The sequence below is a fragment of the Rattus norvegicus genome, chromosome 13 (assembly GCF_036323735.1).
Source record: "Rattus norvegicus strain BN/NHsdMcwi chromosome 13, GRCr8, whole genome shotgun sequence".
In the NCBI taxonomy this organism is placed as follows: domain Eukaryota; kingdom Metazoa; phylum Chordata; class Mammalia; order Rodentia; family Muridae; genus Rattus; species Rattus norvegicus.
The window spans coordinates 93,172,745-93,195,868 of record NC_086031.1 but is presented as its reverse complement, the minus strand read 5'-3'; the positions used below and the strand labels follow the sequence as shown (position 1 = coordinate 93,195,868).

Sequence of the window (23,124 nt, the reverse complement as noted above, 5' to 3'; positions counted from 1 at the left end):
TCTTTCAAGAACAGCCTGTGGAGAAGCCAGTACTCACTGGACTGTGCCAGAATACCTCCCTGTCCTGTTCCATGGGTATGTATGCATAGATAGTCCCCATTTGCACACAGGTGTATCAGTCTGCTCCGGAAAGGTAGTGACCTATCCAGACCCCACCTGACTTCCTCAAGGCTATCCCCCTGCCTTAGAACACTGGCCATGAATCCTTGCCTTTTTATATACACAAAAGGAGAAAGAAAGGGAAGTCTCAAGTATCACTAGTTGGCCCATAAATGTGTTTTTCTCAAACACAGTTGTCATTTGTTGCTACCCTGGCTTGGCTTCCGCCCAAGGAAGCTGACATCTGTCAACACAATACAGACACCAGCTCACTGACACAAGAACCCACAGGCTGAAGGCTCCCGGACAGGCAGACGTGGCAGAGCCACACGAATGAGGCATTAGCCATCCTCTCTGGAGCCAGATGGCTGGATGCACTCCTCACCTATGTGGGAACGTAGAGACTGATGGCTTCCCACCCCTGGCATATTTTTCATCGTACAGCGGCAATCTCCTAAAGTAGTCTCTGTCAGCGGTCCGGGTAGATGACCCATGACCGCATCCACGGTGAAAAGGACACTCAACTTCTCCCGTGCTGTTGGCCAGCTCTCGTGTTCTGAGACAGGGGCTGCAGCCGCTGCGCTTGCTGCGTCCTTTGGCGTTCAGAGAATGGCGAGGCGGATTGGCTTTTTGTGATTCGGTTCTGGTCCCCAGGGTATTCTCCCTCCGGTTCACAGCCCTTACCTTAGTCTTCTTCTTCTTCATCCTTAAGACTCTTGATGCGATCTGGATGGTGGACAGGGTCTCCGCGTAGCTGCCGGCCGCGGCCGAGATGTGTGCGATCATGGTGGTGCGACAGTTCACGTTCCCCAGAGACTCCCTCAGAAGCATGGTGAGCTTGCTCTCCCTGCCAAGCAAAGTGGATTAAGGCTGCATTAGTGGGCCATGCCTCATGCTGGCTGTCAGGGCAGGACTTTAGGATTGTGTGTGGCTATTTGGTGGTGGGTGGTGTTTTCTTCCGCTTTTTTTTTTTAATGGCGTACTAATTAGAATCGCTTTGCAGCACCGGGCTATTTGCAGTTGGCAGCTGAGCAAGTGCTTCTAACTCCGAGGATGGGATTCGTGCAAACGCCTCCCTTGGCACTTCTGTCCTGGCCACGATGGGCCATTCTAGTGTATCTGTTTGTGTGCATATGACATCTCACATAATGAGGCCTGGGAATAGAAACAAGGAGAGGGGATCAGGAGAAAATGGCTTTGTGACCAGCAATCTGGAATGCTATCTGCACACACATAGCCCTTCTTGGCAAGTTTCTGCACACAGGGCAATCCCTGTAATAGAGAAAAAGCATGCTGTGAACCTGCACTGAAGTCCCACGTGTTTACCACACGTGGGAAGTTGCCCCTCAGAGCACAGAGGCGTGCTTCTGCCGTTGTCCCTCAACTCTGCTATTTGTGGCCAGTGACACTGAAGGAAAAGACATTGGTATTCCCAATAAGCAGAGACAGACAAGGCACAGCCCAAACACTCACTTAGCAACAGGAAGCAGAACTTTCCAGAAAGGCCCCCTCTGGGAACTTTCCAGTTGCTATGTGGAACCACTATCTTGGTTAGCGATAACAAGGCCCAGGGCACTTCGATGGTTTCTAGGCTCTTTAAGACTTGACCTGAAGGAACAGCTCATAATTTTCTATCTCTGTACTTGCTCCAGTGAGATCCTGCCATGTTTTTTAAAGGGTTCTGCTTCTCGAATCCTCCCCGTGCAGGCACCTGCTGGTTGAGATGCCATCTCCTCCCTGGAGCACTCCACCTGAGGCTGAGGCAGCCTCTGGCTGTACTCCATGATCAGATGATGTGTTTCAATCTCAGATCGTCCTTCTCAAGTCCCTGCAGGATCCCCTGGAGAGGGACCATCAGCTCAACAGACTTCGCGTGGGATGCTGGTCATTGTCAGCGGAGAATTTTTTTTTTTCATGTGACTTATGTCTGGCTTTGGGGAAGTGAGATGTGGTATAATGCTTTCTTTTCCTACCTGGGACCAATTAGGCTGTTCATTCGGGGATGATGGGCTACTGTGTTCCAGCTTCAGAGGAAATTATGAATATACCAGGGCAAAGTAGTCGGGGTGGGAGGGGTGGGTAAAAGTGGTAAAAGGAAGGGGAGGAAGGGTGGGGGGTTTCTGATCACACTGAACTCCTCTCAAAGTATACTCTGCAGGGATGACTCAGGAAGGAGGTTGGGGTCCAGGCTTGACTTAGCAAAGATGGTGCATCTGAGTGAATCACAGGAAGTAGAAGATGGATTCTGTTTAGATTAGGCTGTGGCCATATGCAGTCAACTCTTATAATTCATAATAGCTACACACTATAAAATACCCACAAACGGTGATTTATGGGATCCTAAATCATGGCTGGCAGAGGGAAATACAGAATTCCTGTGAACCCCTCTGGGAAAACGACGGTTTGGTCAGATGTTACCTTGCTTTAGGTGACTTTTCTATCGAAAGGCACCTTATTTAATATCTGGGATTTTAAAAAAATAAATAATGATGTTTATGCAATGTTTCTTCATGATAATACTGCCAAGAGTGTTCAATCATCTTCTGGCCCTGAGAGACAGGACAGTAGACGCCTCTGATCCCCGGTCTCGGAGTAGCACTGTCCGTTGCTCCCTTCTTTAACTGTGCAGCAGCGGGTGAGCCTACACATTGGGCCTCTTCATCTCTCCACGGCTGTGAACTATGGGTGTGACCTTCCCCATTTCAGGAGTGGCCTGGGTCACAGTAGGCAAATTCCTCCCCCTCCCCCCATGTGTCATGCTATGGCTGTACTGGCATTGAACCTGTGGCCAGCAGCCCATGGACTCACGCCTGCATGAAGCTTAGCTAACACTCCGTGTTTTCTCCGTGAGGCACACAGCATCCCCTTTGTGCCTCTTCCCACTAGAAAGCACTTCCGTATCATGCCGGGGAATCGTTTGAAGCAGTGAAATCAGGGGCAGGAAGCATAAAAAATTCAAAATCACAGAAGCCGAAAGCATACAAGGCAATGCTCGCCCCGTCACACTTCAGTGGGGGACCTGTGTGTCAGGGACTCAGAATTTTCCTCCACTCCGAGCGCTATCCTTAAACCACCATAAAAAGCCTCAGGAATATTGGCTTGCGGATCACAAAGGAATTTTACCTGGTAGGAAACATACAACTATGGGATCTGCAAATCTGCTCCCTCTGGCTGACTAGACCATAAAGTTCCTTGCTAATCGATGCCCATGGCCAAAGGCACACCCTTCCCGCTCTCCGTGCGACTCTGTCGACGTCTTCAGGAAAAGGCCCCAAAGCATGTTATAACATGATATAACATCCCACCGGTCTGCTGACTGGTGTGCTCGACACCATCCACGTGTGTGACACAGTTGTAGACAGATATCTGGGGCTCTGGGAAAGGGAGTCCGCACGGCTGGAAGAAGCCACGACGTGTGTGTTGCTTGGCAACTGACGTTTTCTGCAGTCTCCTGGAAAGAAAGTCAGCAGAATCGCTAGCCAGACGGACACAGGTCTCTAATCATAGGGGAGTGACTGACGCAGACTGACCACTGCGGCTTTGGCCCCGTGGTGATGCTTTGACTCTAAACGAAGACAACTGCGAAGGCAGGTGAGAGAAAGGTGGCAAAGGCGTCTAGCTGCAGGCTGAGCTGAGCATTCTGAAGCGAACTGAGAAGGTTCCAAAGAGGCTTTAGGATGACAGTCACCAGCAAATCAATACCAAGAATGCAGGAAGAGAGGCATGAAGACACTCTCTGCCACGGCTCCAGCATCAGGCTAGCTAGAGAGAGCAAAGATGCAGGGTCCTGGGGTCCTAGAGGACTGGTTGGTGAGCAGAAAGGGCAGGAAACGAGGCAGAACTAAGCACGCCTGAGGAGAAACCATATCACGCATCCACATAGCATCTTTTAGGAACACGTGGTCCAGCTCCTGCCTATCCCGACCACGTATGCTTAAGAAAAGGCAGTCTTGTTTTTAAAAGAAAACAATCTTTTTTATTAAATAAAAGGGCAGGGAAAATGAGGAATTATGAACACCTTAGTGTTTTACACTGCTGGGTATGGAAGCCAGGGCCCTGAACATACTAGGAATATAACCCCAAGCCAATGAACATTATTTAATTACAAATATTTTTTGGAGGGGGGGGCAGAGTCTCACTGTGAACCCCTAACTGTATTCAACATCACAGAAATCTGCTTGCCTCTGCCTTCTGAGTTCTGATTAATCGTATGCACCTCTATGCCTGACCAAGAATTCTTAAGAACACTACCTAATTCTTAAAGAATACTACTTTAGAACAGGTGCTAACACACCGGGCCCGTACAGTCCAAACCAGTTTCTCTGCCTGTTCTCACAGAGCAAGTGCTATCGTCTAATTGGTCATAGACACTGTGGTAAAGCCCACGAGAATTCACCTGGTCCTTTGTAGAAGAATGTGTCTGACCCTGTCGTAGGGAAGCTGTACGTAGGGATGCTACCTAGACATAGTACCATCATTGCGTGGATAGAATCATTAACCACTGAGCATGCCTTGGCTTCCATAATGGTCTATAATCTGTATTTGGTAGACAGCAGTCAATGTTGCTCCTGAGTCTTACTAGATGTCTCATAGAGTTAGGAAACAAAGTCAGTCCCACAGAAACCGGCAAAGAGGGAAGGTACTTGGGTTTAGACATCGCTGGAGCACCAGGCCCCGACCACTGTCACAGCTCACACCACTTTCAGCCACGTACAGAAGTGGTCTGCTTGGCTGTTCGTGTCCACGGAACTAATTAGCTCATTAGGAAGCGCAGCCGCTCATTTAAGGAACATTTGTGCAGCAGGCTACGCTTAAGAAACCTGGGATTTGAGCAGGGAAGTAGATCTGTGACACACCAACATGACAGACATCAACAAAAGGAAACGGCGGCTGGTAGGAGCAAGATGGCTGACTAAGTGCCCTTAACACAGCTACCCTGAAAAGCAGCCAAGGTCACGAGGAAACAACTATATTTTGATTTAAAAGCAAAGTAACCAACTAGACCAAATGACTGTTCCAGAGCACAGGCATTCAGGGCAACCACATAGTAAGGGGAAGCTCATGTCTGGCCCCTGCACCCCTGCCTAGAACCCTAGCTGAGATCAGCTTAGACACAGGGGCAGGCACTCCTTCCTGAGGGGAAAGTAGTCAGAAGGACCCTGGCCATGACAGTTACCAACCTGCTCTCCTGAAGTCTTCACCAGAGAGGAGCCCCGTGGTCCCTATAGGCACTAAGCCATAAGTGGGGTTGGCCTGATGCTGCTTGCATTCTATTGTTAACACTAGTTTCTCCAGAAGAGTCGCCCCCAGTGAGCAGACCACCAGGTAACTGGTCCATGAAAGGCCTGTGATTCCCGGGAACTGAACGGAACCCTGAAGTCTGAGCTGTCAAAAGTCTCCTACCATGCTGGACGGTGGAGTCACCATTGTCCTGGGCTTTAAGCCACAGCTCTGTGCTCGCTGAGATGCTGTCAGTGTGCCACCATTCCAGGGGTTAGTGATGCCACAGTGGGGTGTCTCAACCCTGGGCCCGTTGACTCTGGATCCCGGGATCAGGCCACTGTTGTATGCTATGCACCCCCAGCCCAGTCAGCATCACAACAGCAGCCCGGCGCTCTAGGTCTAAGCTGCTGGGTGAGCTTTGGTATCAACAACCAGCTTTGTGGACAGTGTGCATCAAACTATGCCTTAGAGAGTAAACCATGCCCAAGTCCCAGTTATTACTACAGGTTTGTGGGACCCTGAGTTCAGGACTATGGCTCTACAGGACCTCTGAACACCCCCAGCCTGGAACCTCAAGCCATTGCAACCACGCGCAGGTCGCATCAGACCTGATACTGCGAGTCGGCACTTTAGGGAAAATAACAGCACAAAGGCAAACTTGTGGAAATTAATATGCGCCCAAACAACCAAAAAGGGGCCAAGTAAAGTGAAACGGAAAATGGAAAACTACCTCGAAAGTGGTAACAGTGAAAAAACTTCCCACACAGGGTTCCTGTGAAAGCAACTGCAATAGCCCATCTTACAGCAATGGATGCTCCTGCCCCAGAGCCCTGCTCCTAGCCCCAGCCTGGCATGGCAGCTCAAGGAAGAAGAGGAGGAGGAAGCTCCACAGTTGGAGGGGCTGGGGGAGAGAAGGAGAGACTAAACCTCAGGGCAGAAGTAAGTTAACTAGAAGCTAGAAAGGTTATAGGATAAAGAAACCATATCGCTTTAACATCTATAGCCAAATGCAGAAAACCCTCAACTACACTGTGGGGAGAGGAGAAGAAGAAGAAAAAAAGAGACTAAGAGAGTAATTAAAATCTTTTAACAGAGGAAGGCTGGGTGGCTTCATAGCCAAATTCTAAGACTTCCAAGATGCTAATGCGTCTTTCTTCAACTCCTCCAAAACTTAAGTTGCAAGGGATGCCTTATGCATAGTTTATAACATTGGTTACTTTAAGCCAAAGACACTAAAGAAAACTATAGCTATCACCTCTGATAAATAGTAATGTGAAAACCTTCAGTGAGATGTTAGTAAATCAAATTCAATGCCGACTTCATACACTACGATCAAGAGAGATTTGCTTTAACCTATGCAAGTCAGTCAATGAGATATTCCATTAATAGACCAAAGAAGGAAATTGTCACCACCCTCCTAATTAAACAAGAAAAACCATCCTGTAAAATCCAACATATTTTTTTTTTTAGTTATAAAAACTCTCAGGGGCTGGACATACCTTTCTCTGGTGGCACTGCAGGCAACACTCAGGAGAGCACTCAGGCAAAGCAGTGGAGGTGGCCTTCGTGGCAGGAATACTGGTGAGTGGGCCCTGACGGCATGAGTGTGGGAGAGACGACCCTGCCTCGCCTTGAGTGGTGTGAGCGAGCGCAGAAGTGGTGCCCTCGCCCCTTCCCACCTTTGGCAGTTGGGAGAGCTGCCCCAGGGTCATGAGAACAGGATTGCTTTCCCTGCCCCTCACCAGCTGCCGTGCTTGGGAGAGCAGGTCTTGCACCTCACCTGGGTCACAGTAGAGCTGGCCCTGGGTGGAGAGGGCGCAGATGAGCTGGTCCTGCCACTCATCTGCCGTGAGATGGAGAGGATGCAGGAGTGATGTTCCCTGATACCTGCGACAGTCTGGAGAGCTGGCCCTGCCTCTCGCTGGCTATAGAACTTGAGAGAATGGGCCCTGCAGGTCACCAGGGCAACAGCCTGCCCAGGCAACATAGTCTGGATGGTAAAGGCATAGGTGAGCACAGGAGAGCTGGCCCCGCCTCTCTCTGGCTGAAACACTTGGGAAAGTGGGCCTCACACCTTGACTGGGCAGCTCTGGAAGCTGGGTGTGGGTGAGCTGGCCCTAAAGGCAGATGAGCGGAAGAGCTGACCTCGCCTCCTGCCAATGGAGGCATTGGGTGGCCTAGCAGGAGCGGTGCTAAAGAGCTTGCCTTGGAGGTGTGGATAAGGGAGAAACAGTGGGCTAAGCAGCTCAGCTACCACCTAGGCCCAGATCCAGGGCTTTGAGTTGGCCCAACCCAAAATCTACATCATCTTTTAACTTTGGAGCCTGTGAAAGGCCTGCTGATCCAAAGCTGCAGGATCTCCATGACACAGGGCAATGCCAGGAAAATCAGGTGGAGTCCCACCGATGGTGTCACTAAAACTAGAGACCAAACTCATGGCAATGATCGGTTTGCCAGTGAAGGTGTGTGGACAGAGGGCCATCCTGAGGGACACACTGTGACACGCTACGGCTTGCACCATGAGATGTTTTCTCTGTTTGCTGTGTTGTTATTTAATTGTGCACCTTTTATTTTTGTGGGGGAGGTTGCAAGGCTGGAGGGATTCAGTAAGACGTACACCAGCCAGCATGCTTATCCATGCTCGGCAGGTTGGCTCAGCAAACTGCACACATTCCACAGAAGCCTCCCGTTCTTTACTTATTTAGCATCCCATTCCTTCTCCTAGCTGTAGGATAAGATGGGACTCTGTGATGTCCAGGTAGAACCTAAATTACTCCAGATGTCGTGTATCTATCTGCTCAGGGTATCCTTCACTCCGCAGCTCTAGCACCCGGGTTTGAAAGCACTCAGAGGGTTGGAAGATAATCCCCGCACCCAGAATCGATACGTAAACAGCTTACCGACTCCGGAATACAACCACAGGCCAAGATGAAAACCATATTGAGATAAGCATAAAGTAACGGAGTCAAAAGGATTCCTGGAGAGGGGGTCTTCACATTTCCCAACACAAGAATGGCCATGGCGATGGGTGGTGTGCTCTGTGCAGCGATGGTTTTCAGTCTGGGGAGGCTTGCTATCTTTGCGGGGCAGCCTGTATATTTTCAGATAGCCTTATTAGAAGTCTCTTCCTCATATTTGGCCTCAGTCTTTACGACATCAACTGACGGTCACTAGCTCTGTCCTCTGGGGTCACACAGGGTAAAAACAAGCCCATCGCCCGCACAGGCCCTTCGCAGTTTTAGACACACTTAGGGTGCCATGCCGCATGGTTCTGTTGCTCAGGAATACTCAGTTGTCTTTCTGTTGCTCTTCCAAATGTTTGGTTGGTCACTGGAGCTCACAATAAGCCCTTCCCTACCACACATCTCTCTCTCTCTCTCTCTCTCTCTCTCTCTCTCTCTCTCTCTCTCTCTCTCTCCCCCCCTTCCTCCCTCCCTCCCTCAGTGTGTGTGTGTGTGTGTGTGTGTGACTGTGTGTGTATGCTGTGTGTGTGTGACTGTGTGTGACTGTGTGTGTATGGTGTGTGTGTGTGTGACTGTGTGTGTGTGTGTGACTGTGTGTGTGTGTGACTATGTGTGTGTGTGACTATGTGTATGGTGTGTGTGTGAGAGAGACTGTGTGTGTGTGTGACTGTGTGTGTGTCTGTGTGTGTGTGTGTGTGTGTGTGCCCAAGCATCTCCCTGTCTTTTCACATCTACCATCTGCCCTTGCAGCCTCCCCGACCAAAGAAAACAAAAAATAAAAATAAGGAAAATTTTAAAACAAAAAAAACAAACCAACCATTTCACTGTGGAAGCTGTAGTGTGTCACAGTGTGTCCCACAGTGTACCCTTTTGTCCACATTCAATGTTCATTGCAATGAGTCATTGGTCTGGCTTGAGGCCTCTAGCTTCTGCTACAGAATCAATGCTGGATCCATGCTGGGACTCCTCTAGGACATCCTGTCGTTGCCCTGTTTCATGGAGTCCTGCAGCTTTGGAGCAGCAGGGCTGTCCCTCTCACACGCCAGCAGTCCATGAATGCTTTTCCTGAGTTCTGGAAGTTCTACTGAACGATGGTGGCTTGAGGTATCTGTCAACCATACAGTTGGTGCCAGAAGTGAGGTGCAGACTCTTCTCAGTCTCCTATATCCTTGAACCCAAATAACCAGAAATCTTGGGCAGAGCTGCATCCCGGGGACTGTGCCCTCAAACCTTGAAACTCTGACTTCTATCAGCTCCTCTGACAAGACTGCAAGCACCTTCATGATGGAAACTGTGTTTGGCCTGTATTTATTCAGCCAATACGTATGACTTAACAGGTTCAGGGCGGAATGAAAAAGACTGCATTCATTAATATGCACTGCAGCATAACCAGGAACTAGGGATACCATCACATTAAAGAAAAATGGCCCCAAAGAATAAAAAAGGCAGCCAAGAGGACAGATTAGTAGATCAATAGTACACGAGGCATACAGCTGTCCCTTGAGTCAATGGACTACCAAAAATCACATATTTTAACAAAGTAAGGGGTGCTAGGAAGGTTGTGCTCAGTGACAACAGTAAGACCTTCATCAAGCATCACACATGCAAACTGGTCTCATGTAGAGGAAAGACTGTTAGTCAGTCCAGACCAAAAGCAACGCTGTCAATACCCTCACCACAGCTAGACATAACTACTGTCTTGACATTTTTCCCATTAGCTTTTCACTTCCTTTAAAAATCTTACTGAGTCCAAGAAGTCTGAATCATCAAAGCTTTGCTACAGCCGTTTTTACAGTCCTGACACTTGTGAGCTAGCCTCTGCCATGGTCCACGGCTGCTTAACCAGGGGGCGGGACTAGGGACCACCCTCATTATGCCACGGTAGCTACCGAACATCTTCAGAGTAGAGATGAGATCACTGTGCTCTTTGGAAACTTTGCTTCCTTTCAACTTCCTGTCATCCTTGGGTCAGGAGTACATGTTCATCCTGATATCAGAGACCTCTGATGGTATTCAAAATGGATGTAGGGACTGAGGAGGCATACTGTTGTCATGGTAACCTAGAGGCACTTCCCTGATTCTATTCACATCTGTCCATGCCCTTGGACTTTCACAGAATTCTTGAGAAGAGAGGAAAATAAGGCTACAAACGGAATTTCTGATGCAATGAAATCTGATTTTACCCAGTATCTTTTCTCAGGTCTGCCCACCATTTTGATTGTGGCCTTGTCCCATGATCACCCGGATATCCTTAATTATCTAACAGCTTGTGTGTCTGGAATATTTTTATCCTTTTGCTTTCCTTTGAGCTTCAATATTGGTTTCAGGTAGCAAATGCATATGAAGCATGTATTGGATGTGGTGTTTTGATAGGGCTTCTTTTGTTCCTCACCCTGTGATCTCCCTTTTCAGAGCTGAATCACAACTAGGTGGGGTTGGAAGAGGGCTGGGAGATGAGACAACTGATAGAGTAGTTTGCTGGGCAAATACAAGGACCTGAGTTTGGATCTCAGCCCTTCCCCACATATCCTCCTTCTCCCACCAGTAAAAATACCAGGCACAGTGGTATACATCTGCAATTTTAGTACTAGTGAAGCAGAAATGGGTGGATCCCTGAGATCATTGTTCAGCCTGTCTAGCTAATCAATGAGCTCTTGGTTCAATGAGAGACCCTGTATCAAAATATAAGCTAGCCAGTGACTGAGGAAGATGGCTAGTGTTGACTTCTGTGCTCCAGCCTCTCCAGCACCCCTACCCCAGTGGTATCCCAGGCACTATATGAATGGCAGCTGGTTTACTCTGTAGCTCTAGAAACTCATGTGAGTCCCTTTCCTTGGAAAAGGCTAAAAGAGGTTGAGCAAGATTGTGATGGCATCTAGGCATGGCGGTTACATTAAATTGGAATCACTGCTATTTTTAGTTTTCAGAGTCAACTTATCTCACACTGTTTTCTATATATAATCAGCAGAGAACACGTGACCATGAATCCTAGGAGTCTTCATTTGCAAATGCTTAGCTCTATTCTGCCCTCCCCCACACGAACCCAGAGGATCTCCTCTCTCTGCCCCATCAGGCTGTACATCCTGGGCTTTCCCTATGTTATCTAAGAAAAATGCCACATACTTACAGTGAGAGAGGCCAGTGATCAGTGACACATCCTATCAGGAATGACTCAGCCCAGTCTCTCTGTGTGTGTGTGTGTGTGTGTGTGTGTGTGTGTGTGTGTGTGCGTGCGTGTGTGTATGCATATATGTGTACATGTGTGTGTGCACATGTACACATGTGTGTATGTGCATGTGTTTGTATGTGTGTATATACATGTATGGGTGCACATGTGTCTAAGTGTGGTATTTACATGTGTGCATATGCATCTGTGAGTGTGTGTATGTATCTGTGCAGGTATATGTATGTGTGCATGACAGAACATAGGGCTACACAGGTAGTAGCAAAGCTCTCATCCACTGAACTAAACCCCAAAGGCCCGCAAATGGCCTCCCTATGCCATCAGCCTTCAGGAGTTTGTATGACATTCAGAGTCAGACGAGCTTTGTCTTGTCTCCTGGCCTAGCTCCTGACCAATATCCTTTGTAGCACTAGGTTTGGGGATAATGTTTATAGGACAGCTGTGACATTCTGCTGTCATAAAGGCCATCGGTTTCTCACATTCTTATGTAAAACCTTTTACACACACCCCACTGTGACAAGGTGTCTTACTGAGGTTTCATTTGCACTTCTCTGGTGACCAGTGCCATTACATATGGTTTCATGCACTCATTGGCCATTTTCATGTCTTCTACAGAGACACTTCGGTTAAAGTTCTTTGTCCATCATTCAATTGCTTCTGTTGTGTTTTAGGGCAGCTTTAAAAGTTCTAAATATTAAACACGGTCTCACTATGAAGTCATAGTTGGCTTGAAACTCACTCTGTAGACCAGGCTGGCATTGAAATCACAGAGATCCACCTGCTTCTGCCTCCTCAGTGCTGGGATTAAATGGTGTCAATATGCCTGGCTTTCTCTGTAAACAGTCAGAATGGTCTGTTGTCTTCAATCTCTTGGCGGTGTCTTTTGATGTATGAGAGACTCTTCACTTTTATGTAACACTTTTTAGACTCAGATCTTAATTTTTTTATATGTGGCTTAAAACCCTTCTAATGTGTGGTTTTGCTGCAACAAGCTTGCCAATTAGAGCAACTAAGGATCTGTCTGGCTAATTATGTACAAACAGTAGTCATTCAATATGGTCTCTATTACTTGGAGGCCGCTCCCAGAGACCAGCCCAAGAACTGTGAATAGCCATTTTCCCATACATGTGTGCTGTGAGCTTTCCTGGCTACATTCCTTTTGAGACCGAGTAGAACTTAAATTTGGGGAGATGAGGAGGGCAATGCTTGTTGCAATGACTTCTGGGTATCATGCGTGGTTTAGAGAAACACGATCTCAGGGTTCTCATAAGATGGGCCAACCGTGCTGGCATGAAGAACAGGCCTCAGTAATTGGAGGGAGTTGAAAGGAAATTAGGTTGAAGACTGGTTTCCGGCAAAGCTACGAGTGTGAGGAAGATGGAATACAGACCATTCACGCACTTTAGTAACTTCAGAGAGAGCCTGGGAAACTTTACTGAGGGACACAGGAAGGAATGGAACATTTTAAAAAAATGTATTGTGTTGTAAGAGTACATTTCCCTGGGATTCTAGTTTTGATTGGGCATAAGATGGGCTGCTATTGTGTGGGTTTTGCATTTTGTTAAAATTAGGTTACAAGTAGCCATTTGTCTCTGGGCTGGCTTCCATGCCGGGGCACAGAGGTCCTGTTCCACACATAGTGCCAAAGTCACTTACTTGAGTTCAAAACACAGAATAAACATGATTTGAGCTAAGGGTCTAATCTACTCTTATCTTTCCTTCCCATTCTTTCCAGAGTCCAGCATAGCCATGCACGTGCAAAGTGAGGGCTCGGTCCCTGCTCCTCACTCCCAGATGCCCTGAAGAAGCCTTAATGGACGAGTTACTCAAAGTCCTGCTGAATTAAACACATCTTCCTTCCTCAGGCCCTTTTGTTTGTTTGGGTTTGGTTTGATTTTGTTTTGTTTTGAGGAGTTGGTTTCCCAGTTCAAACTCAATGCTTTTCTGTAGCGCCATGAAGGGCAGGCATATTCTGTGGGCTGGCTGATGTCTGAATACCATAGAGGATGCTGGCTTCTTACAGAATGAGGGCAAAGGTCTGTTCTTTCCATACCCAGACCCAGAATGGCGTCTAACGTAGAGTTGTCCTCCTATAAACATTCAAGCAAGTGTCTAATGGCTAAACTTAACCATTAAAAGAAGACTTTACCCCATGAAACTTCCTAAATCCACAATGTCTAAGTCTCGGAATCTGAGATATCTTTTTCTGTTGTTGTCTGAAGGAGCCAGTGTGACAAGAGAACCAGTGTGGACATTATTGAACTGGGGTTCCAGGGAGCACCCCTCCTACAAAGCTCAGTCCCTTCTGTCTGTGGAAGAGCAGCGTGGCTATCTCAGTCTCCAGAGCAAGCTGGCCTGCTTGGGTCTATACATATCACAGTCCTCAATGGCATAGGAAGGACATTTATATCTAGGCCATCATCTTAGGGAGTGAGCACAACCATCTTCAAAGAGAAACCAACAGACCCACTATTGTGGCCTTAATCTGATGGCAAGTTTCTGGTCAGCTCATCAACACAATGTGAGGCATCCGTGTTATGGCCGCTTGGCTACTCTTAGGTAGACACCCAGGTGTGAGGTTCACAAGGCCAAACTCACCGAAGTTTAGCGGTTTGCCTTGGCTAGAAGGGGCGGTCAAACTTGTTGGCATAGCTACCACCTTTGACATAGACAATATAAATATGTGTCCCAGAAAGGGTGGCTTGGGGTTAAACATAAGTAACCATCCGTGTGGTGGGATCTGGGACTTAAAACTTTTCTTATTTATGTTGCTATGTGAGTATATGCCGAGAGTGTGTGTAGTGCCCACACAGGCCAGAAGAGGGTGTCAAATCCCTTAGAGTTGGACTTAAAGGAGGTTGTAAGCCACTGATGTGGATGCAGGGAAGTGATCTTTTTGGAAGAGCAGAAAACAAGTCCTCTTAACTGCTGAGATATCTCTCTAGCCCATGGTAGAAATGCTGAAGACTCTGTTAGAAAGGTGCAAAGGGCCCTATTATTAGTCCCTTGCACTGGCATAGAGAATGTCCCCTTAGACAGGTAGTTTTGGAGTCATTTGTTTAGCAAGCATGCTTTTATAACCTGAGGTACTGTTGGCTCTCTCTGCCCTGGAAACACAAACATGTGTGAGGTGGACAGGATCATAGTAGGGATCCTATGTGACCTGATCTTGTATCCCACTGTTTATGAGAGCCTGGACGTCTCACTTGCCATTACAAGACTTTCCACTGAAATAGGATGGGTGGTATGGGCGGAGTTTCCAGCCCTCTCTCCATCTATCCGTGAGGTGTATGGAGTCCTGATGAACTGAGATATACCTTCTGTCGAATGCCTTTCTAGCTGATACATTCACCCAACTAATAACTGTGCGGAGATCAGTGCTACACAGAGAAGAGTGAGCTCTCGTTATAAAAAGAGAGCCATTAGATCCCATCAGAATCCAACTGAACAACAAGGTCTATGCGAGGAAGACTGGCTGGATCTCAAGTTTAGGGGAGCAGCCAGTTCTCTCTTTGCTTCCTGTCACCAGCTGGATTGAAGAGTATTCGAGACTTTAAAGAGTAAAATGGAACACCACAAAGTTGCTCAGAGCCGGCAGCATTTTTGTCGACAAAACAAAGCAGTCTTCACGACTCAAACCTGAGTGTTCACGTTTCGGAAACAAGTCGTCTAAATTAGAATCGAATTTTTTTCCTCCAAACTAAATTGTAATCCGTAACGAAGCGCTTGATAATTGAAAGAGGAAAACCTGGGGCTTTGAGGCTGGTAATGAATGGCAATTATCAAAAACAAAGCCTGCAAACTGAGGAGCCTGGGCTACAAAGGCCGAGAGTTCGACCTACATAAAGGATGGAAAACGAGAAATTCTGGAGCTCTTCTTTCCTTTCTGGAAATTGAGGTATAATTGATTCTTGCTTGAAAAACAACGTGTCCTACTGAAACAAACACAGTACAGATTGTGGGGTTCATAGATTTGTAGTGTACCAAGACAAAGGGAAGCTGCAGTTATCAAAACACACAGATAAGTTTATATGTTATCGCACAAAATTCGTGGTGGTTTTAAGATGACAGCTGAAAAAAAAATACAGCATTAAGGAAAATAGCACTGCCGTGGTTACATTTCAGAGACTATAACAAAAACACTGGGGGCAATCAGTGTAAAGGGCTGTAAGGTTTAGCTGGACTCACAGTTTCAGAGATTTCAGTCCATAGCCCATTGGCCTGCGGGAAGATCAAATATTCTGTGTGAGGGAGCAAGGTTAATTATTCCTTGGGAGCCAGGAAGCAAGGGGTAGTGATGGAAGACAGAGCCCCAATATCCCCTTCAATGCACCCTCCAATGACCTAACTTCCTCCCAGTAGCCCCCACTGGTAAAGGTCCCACTACCATTAGCACCGTGGCCTGGGACCAAGCCTTCCACACATGGGTCTTTCAGGAACACAGGCAGTCAGAAGCATTGCACAATCTTAGCCAGATGAGACAGAGGCAGCACAAAGTACGTTAAACTATAGCTGAAATGATTTTCCTTATTTCCTTCAACATTCAGAGAAGCAACCGGGAAGTTTTAACAGTTCTTCTTCAATGTGCAGAGATATTTTTCAATGTGTAAGAATGTTGGAGAGTAAAGTTTGCACTTGGTCTCGGTCACAAGGCCGAGAAGCAGTTGGAGTACATTCTGAAGGGGACGGACTGTCTCACGGGTCACCGGTGTACCCAGAGTCTACGTTCAGATGCTCAATTCTCAGGAGAGAGAGAATTGTGAGTGACAAGGAAAAAGAACAATCTGCTGGTCAGGTCCCCCAAAGACCTTTCTAAGGGCAATTGCACAATGTGGTTAGCTATAAAAATCATATTAGATGCATTGTTGAGCTTGCGAAAGAGCAAGGTAATTTTAGTCAAAGTCGGGGACTCAGGAGAAGCAGCGTAACAACGCTTGCTTTCACTCTGAAGCTGTTTGCCAGCCGGGTACGCTCACAAGCATTAGTTTTTATGTGGCTTGGGCTGGAGGTGGGTTTGATTTGTGAAATAGAAGACAGAGCCCCAGACTGGTCCAATGTGGACATTTTATTAGGAAATTCTCCTTCTCCAGCAAATGTCCCTCTCCCACACCGAGGACATGATTTTCTTGTCCTCTAAAGCACCAAGGCAGTGGAAAGGAAATCTTCCTAAGAATTTAGAACCCCAGTCTGAATGCCATGCAGGCTGATGGGCTGGAGTCTCAGGATCTGGGTGGTCCAAAATATTTCAAGCTGAGCATACGATTTAGACTATCATTAGCTGGCACCTCGTAGAACTAAATACAAACACACCATAGAGTAAACCCTTCTTATCCCTTTATATCACGTATAAAATGCCAATGCAAAGAAGAGTCCTCAGACAACAATAAACACCGGAGGACGGGAGGCACCCTGAGATCGATCCAGCAGGAACTGCATATGGCCGAGGAGATGAACACATGGATTTCAAGTAAACAACAGAAAGCTGATTAACATCTTTCAGGAAATTAAGATGTTCAAAGAAATAAACAACAACAAAACGGCCAGGAAGGACCAATTCCTGCTCAGGGCTTTGTTTAAAAAAACAGATCTGGATTTAGCATTCAACTTTAAATAACTAGACAGCCAGACAAAATATAAGGGGAAAAATGGAGGGTGGGGTTGGGGTTGAATAACAGGAACAGAGAGGCAGAGGGAACCAGCCTTTGAGAAAACGGAGGAGCACCAGAGACCGAGGTCAGAATTCGGGGTGCTGGGGGGACAGGGCAACTGAATTTTTCTTAAGTAGCAGAGAAAGCGGAGAGCCAGAGCTGCTCTAAGTTGTCCCGTGTCACCCAGGGCAGTGGCTTTCGGGTCGCGAGTGACTCCATGTACACAACAGCGCACTGTGTCCATTTTAAGACCTCAGGCTGAGGCAGAGTGACTCTGTATCTTGTCTACATATGAACAGCATCTCCCTGTGTCCTGCGCAGACCTGCAGCTCAGCTGACCAGGCAACGAGAGGACGCCATCTCTGGGCTTACCAAATTAAATCAGGAAACGTGCTGACACAGGGGCCGGCCTATCAAAACCTGACAGTGAAACCCGTCTTGTGAACTCTCAGAGCTCACCCGACCACTGAATAACTGTAACTCCCTCACCTGGATCATGTGTGTTGATGGAAGTTCTCAGGAAAGCTGCACCTTCATGCTGAAACCTGGAAGGCTCACTCATGGGTTAGGTCTCGGTGACTGTAGAGAGGTTGGAATGCTGCAAGTCTAGGGCCCAACTGTGATTTATCTCAGGCTTCTTTTAGTCCTCTAAAGAGCCATCCTTTGCCTACCTCTGTGTTGCCCCTAACATCCGGAGGCTAACGGACAAAAACTTTTGGAATGCGTTAGCCTAAGAGAACCCTGGATTCCACTAACAATTAAGGCTGTTGTCAGATAGCCTCTCAGACCTCCAGCTGAGATTCTCAACTTTTCCTTAACCACCTATTAAATGTTCCCGCTAATGTGTCGAGAGTCTTTTCTGACTTTGCTCTGTTTCTATAAAAACATCCATATGAAACTGCTTCCACACTGAAAGGCAGGAATTTGGGGTGCCCTACACCTGTGTTCCTAGGCCATGGTCATCATATCTGCCTTCTTATCCTCCTCTGAGCCGAGAGTCATGGGTTTCGCGTGGACATACAAATGTAGAGACTGCTCAGTGAGTGGCAGTGCCATCCACCCAGCATCACAACATTCAGGTCACGTGCCAACGGAGCAATAGCAACCATCTCCTGGATGAATCCCTCACTAGATGCAGCCCCTTGAATTTCTCTGTTTTCTGGACCCAAGTCTACAACAGGGTCCTTATTGCCTTAACTGACTACTTGGGATGACCCTCTTCACCAACTCCTGGCTTTTACCTTCGGTAAGACCTCCTCCAGCACTGCCAGTTCTGTAACCCTTTCATCATCAGTCTGTAATTACACACACACACACACACACACTCACTTACACACATAATCATTCCACACTCACTTACATATACATACTCTCACTCACACACATACACACACGTGCACATTCATTCATATACACTTATACTTGTATACAATCACAATCAAAACACACATGCACACACTCACTCATATATACACACACTCACATATACACTCACCATACACACACATGCACACATTCATTCATTCACACTTACACTTGTATACAATCACAATCAAAACACACATGCACATACTCATACACACACACATACACACTCACTTACAAACTCATACTCGCACACACACTCACTCACATATACACACTGTCACTCACACACATGCACGTTCTTTTATATACACTCATACTTGCACATGCACCTACAAACACACATGCACACACTCACTCATATACACACACATTCACATACATACTCACTACATACACACTCACACACTCACACATACTACTATACACATGCACACACACTCAAAACATACACATTCAACACACACACATGTATACACATACACTCACATACACGCATGCGCACATATACATGCATACACACTCAATGCACACACATTCAATACACACACATGCATACACTCACATACACATACACTATTGTATGAAGAGGAATGTGTGATCCAAGAGTTAATATCAATAATTAAGCCTGGAACAAGAGGACCTGTGATGGCCAATGGCCAGGTCTATCAAGTAGACTCAGAAGTATAAGTGGAGAAAAGCCGGAGAAATTGGCTCAGCATGTGAATTTACTGCCACCCTCTAGTCTCTGAGCACGGGATAAGATACAAGTGTCTGTGCTTCTGACAGAGCACTTGCTACCCAGAGTGACACTGCCACTATTCACTGTGGGGCTTTATGTGTGAGCCCTAGATTGTCACACAAGGAAAACCCATCCAGATCACAGAAAGAAGCACACGATTTCAGAGAGAAGTCAGATATTCCAAGGAGCCGACAGGGCACGGATATGATGTGTGTTTAAGCAGAGTGGGGCGACTGCTAATTTTCGGGTCATCAGACTGAGCTTGACAGGGTTGGTAGTATTTTGATCATGGAGACAAGTGTGTTGGATTGATTCACATTTGTTACTAAAGGCCCAGGGTTTGAGATCACGTTGGGTCAGTCCAGATGAGTAGATACCAGTATGGAACCCAAGGGAGAGGCTGTCATTACCGTGAAGAGTTCATATGACAGGGGACCGAGTAGTGCTAAGCAAGAGGCAGAATTATTCTGCAGCAACATATTGGGAGAGAAGACCTCAGAGAGGGTTTGGAAGAGGAGATGGCATCTTGGGTAGGCCGTGGGGAACACGGGAAGGAATACACATTTTAAAAATCATGCACATTTATGTATGTGTGTGTTTGAGTGCATGTGTGTGGAGGTCTGAGAACACCCTCCATTGTCCTTCCTCGGGAGCTGTCAACCTTGCTTTTCTGTGATACAGCATCAAAAAGCTGGCTGACACATTGAACTCTCAGGAAGACTGGCCTGTCGGGGCCCAGAACTAGGGAGTGTGCGCTTACAAACGGGGTCTGCCAAACCAAAAAATCACTTCCTGCAAATTTGTATCGACCCTACTTGTAAGCAGCAGTAAAAACGGGCAGAGAAGTAAGGACAAATTAACATCTGGGGACGTGGTCCTAAAAGGCTGAGCGAACATCGTCAGGTGTCATGAGGTCTGCTCTTCATACCAGCAACGACGTCACCAGAGCCCTCTCTGTCCTGTGAGGTCTCTGTTGTTCCAAAACAAAACTTGGCTTTGCCTTGGTTAAGGCGTCCTGATCTCCATTGGGCAACATGGTACAATTTAACTGTGCCTGTGAATAAATCTATTTGAAAATTATTCAATTACACAACAGAATGAATTATCACCTCATTTGCATGGACCGAAAAAAAAAAAAACCTATGAATGCTCAATTGAGCCTGAATCGGTTGTGAAACAGGTGAGAATTTATGGTTGGATACTCTGATTGAAGTTCAATTAATGTTCAAGGCAGTTCGTTAATGAATTAAGCCCTGACTCATTTGTATGCTCCATCCTTTCCAGTGCTTAATTGTGCCTAAATCAAGCTATCCTTGAGTAACCACAGGGTGCTCGGGGTGCCTAAGGGCATCTTGGGCTCCTCTGTGCAGTGGCCTGGACTGACCGAAAGCTGTCCTCCTTCAGCTGTTTGCTATCCGGAGTGAACAGAATGGCTTGTGATTTGACGGTTAGTTATCATCCACGATAGCACTAATCTGTAAGTTTGGAGTCTCACGTTCAGCTCAGCAGATGGGTATCGGCCAAGCTCTCCATCAATACGGCACAGGGCAGAGCAGCTGTGAAGGGTTCGGGCTTTGAGGAACGGATGGTGGGCAGACAGGAAAACCAGTTAAGCATCCATAGTAGGAGTGGGTAGACGAGGAGAGAGACAGCAGCTTGTCCGCATCAGCTAAGGCAGCAGGTGCTGTGGTTCCTTCCTCCCACCCGCCCCTTCTTCCCTTTGTGAAGGGTAAGGGCTGGTGTCCACATAATCATCACGTATCACACTTGGGTGTTTCATGTCTGACCCCCACCCCCCACCAGTCCTTACCCATGTGCCTGAGCTGTCACCGGCTATATTGTTCCCAGTGCTTTACCTGTTACCAAGTCCCAATGTATACTCTTGAATGGAGAAGTGATTGAAATGAATACGTGGGTTAGAATAAAACTTGAACGTAGGCTCCACATTTCTCCAGCTAGCTCTTGTGTGTGTTTGGTAGGCTCCATCAGACCCTGGGGAAGGAGTCCCTTGAACTCCTCTGGTTCTTATAGGCTGATCTCAATAACACCGCCCTCCATGAATATCGGTTATGTAGTATGGACCAAGCAGGATGTAAAACGCAACCTGAACTTTCTATCAAATGTGGAAAGCTCTTCAGAAGAACCTGCCCCTTCCCTACTCTCCGATCCACACAGATAAGGTTTTCTTCAACCTCTGTAGCACGTTACACACAGGCTCAGCCTCAGAGCTCCTCCTGGTGTGGCTGCCATTGCTAGGTCTATCGAATGCATCACACCCTGGTCTGTAGGATTAACAGACACAGCTGTGGGTTCTGCAGCAGCTTCTCCTGAGCCTCCCTCAACCTCAGCGAGTCCCTAGTTTCTTTTATCTCACCTCAGTCTTGTGCAGAGAGTATAGATCTGCATCAGGCAGGCTCCCTGTGTGCTGGGCAGGAGGGCGGAAGGCTCCAATGTAATGCAAGGAACTACAATCCATTAGGCCAAAGAACACCTACCTGCTTTACAAGCCGGAGTGGATAAAATGCCACAATGGTGCCGGCTAAACCTGGATCACAAAGGTTTAGAATACGCCTACACACTGGCCTTTTCACCTTTGAAACATCTCCTCTCAAAGGGCCTCCCAGACATTCTTATCCATAGGATCTAATTTTGTTTTGTTTTGTTTCAGAAGTGGAGGGCAAGAATAAATCCTGATCTCAGGGCTGAAAATGGGGACGGAAACAACAGTCCCTGAGTACCAGAAGTGGTGCTGACATCCATGTTCCCTGGCCTCACCTGAGTGTGGCTCTGCCAGCCCAGGTGGTGGTGGCGTCTCCTTTGGAGACCACAGCTGCCCCACTCCACCACACTTCTTTGGGAGCTCAGGGTGAAGAAAGTTGACAAATTCCAGTTTCGAGACTGATCGTCTCATCTGGGCAACTTCCTAATGTGTCTACCCTCAGCCAGATGTTTGAGGAAGCACACGATCGCAGGCACAGCGAGCCCTGGAATCATCCACACCTCCTGTGTATCCCTCCATTACCAAGGGGATATGCAGCCAAACTTCAAGCTTCAGGACCCAGAGGATGACAACCTCTCCCACTTCTAGGGGCCTGGGAGCCTGATCCCTCAGGAATGCCTCAGAGACAGTGCCACCCCAGGGAAGGAAACCCATAGCCATGGCCCTATCTGTCAATTGTGTGCAGCACCCAGCTCTCTGGTTTGGGAAACGGACCCACTTTTCTTGCTGGAGCTCCCAGGCTCCCATGGCTAATGCTGACTGGAGCACTCAGCCAGTGTGTGTGTGTGTGTGTGTGTGTGTGTGTGTGTGTGTGTGTATGTGTATGGTGTGTGGTGTGTGGTGTGTGTGTTATCATTGTTACTGGGGGCTGAACTTGGCCTGCACACGCTTTCAAGCAGCCCACCACTGAGCTGCTAAGCTGTGTTGCGCCCCTCCACCATTTTTATTCTTTTTATTTTGAGACAGAGTTGCACACTACGTTGCCCAGGCTGACCTTGAACTTGCAACCCCCCTGCCTCTAGCACCAGGGTAATTAGGATCACAGGCCTGCATTACTAGGCTCAGCTCTTATCCTTGTCATGTGACATTTGATTGAGCCCTGGTTTGTGGCTCAGGTCTAGAATGAGGGACTTCCTTTCCCGTTTTCTTCTTTGTTTCACGTTCCACTTCACCAGCACCTAGCCACCAGTCTCAGCTTAGCCATCGTAGAAACAGGGGAGGTCAAGGAAGCCACCTGGATTCTGTGCCCCCTCCCCAGCCTCAACTCTCACAGGCCTCTGTATTGAGGCTTTATAGACCCATATATGGTCCATGGAGATTTCATGTCCCTTGACAAGTATTCACTGGACACTGACAACCTTCCAGGGACCATAGTAGGCAGCATCGACACACTGGGAGAC

The 23,124-nt window shown here is 47.4% G+C and overlaps 1 protein-coding gene across 5 annotated transcripts in view; it reads right to left on the bottom strand.

Annotated features, from left to right (window-relative positions):
- The window catches only part of Kif26b (kinesin family member 26B), a 405,645-nt gene that overhangs the window by 25,203 nt on the left and 357,318 nt on the right, over positions 1 to 23,124 (bottom strand). For all 5 annotated transcript variants that reach the window (NM_001109079.2, XM_063272386.1, XM_063272387.1 and 2 more), the window contains one exon: positions 784 to 946. In NM_001109079.2, coding sequence (NP_001102549.2) covers positions 784 to 946 — 163 coding nt within the window. The remainder of the gene's footprint in view (positions 1 to 783; positions 947 to 23,124) is intronic.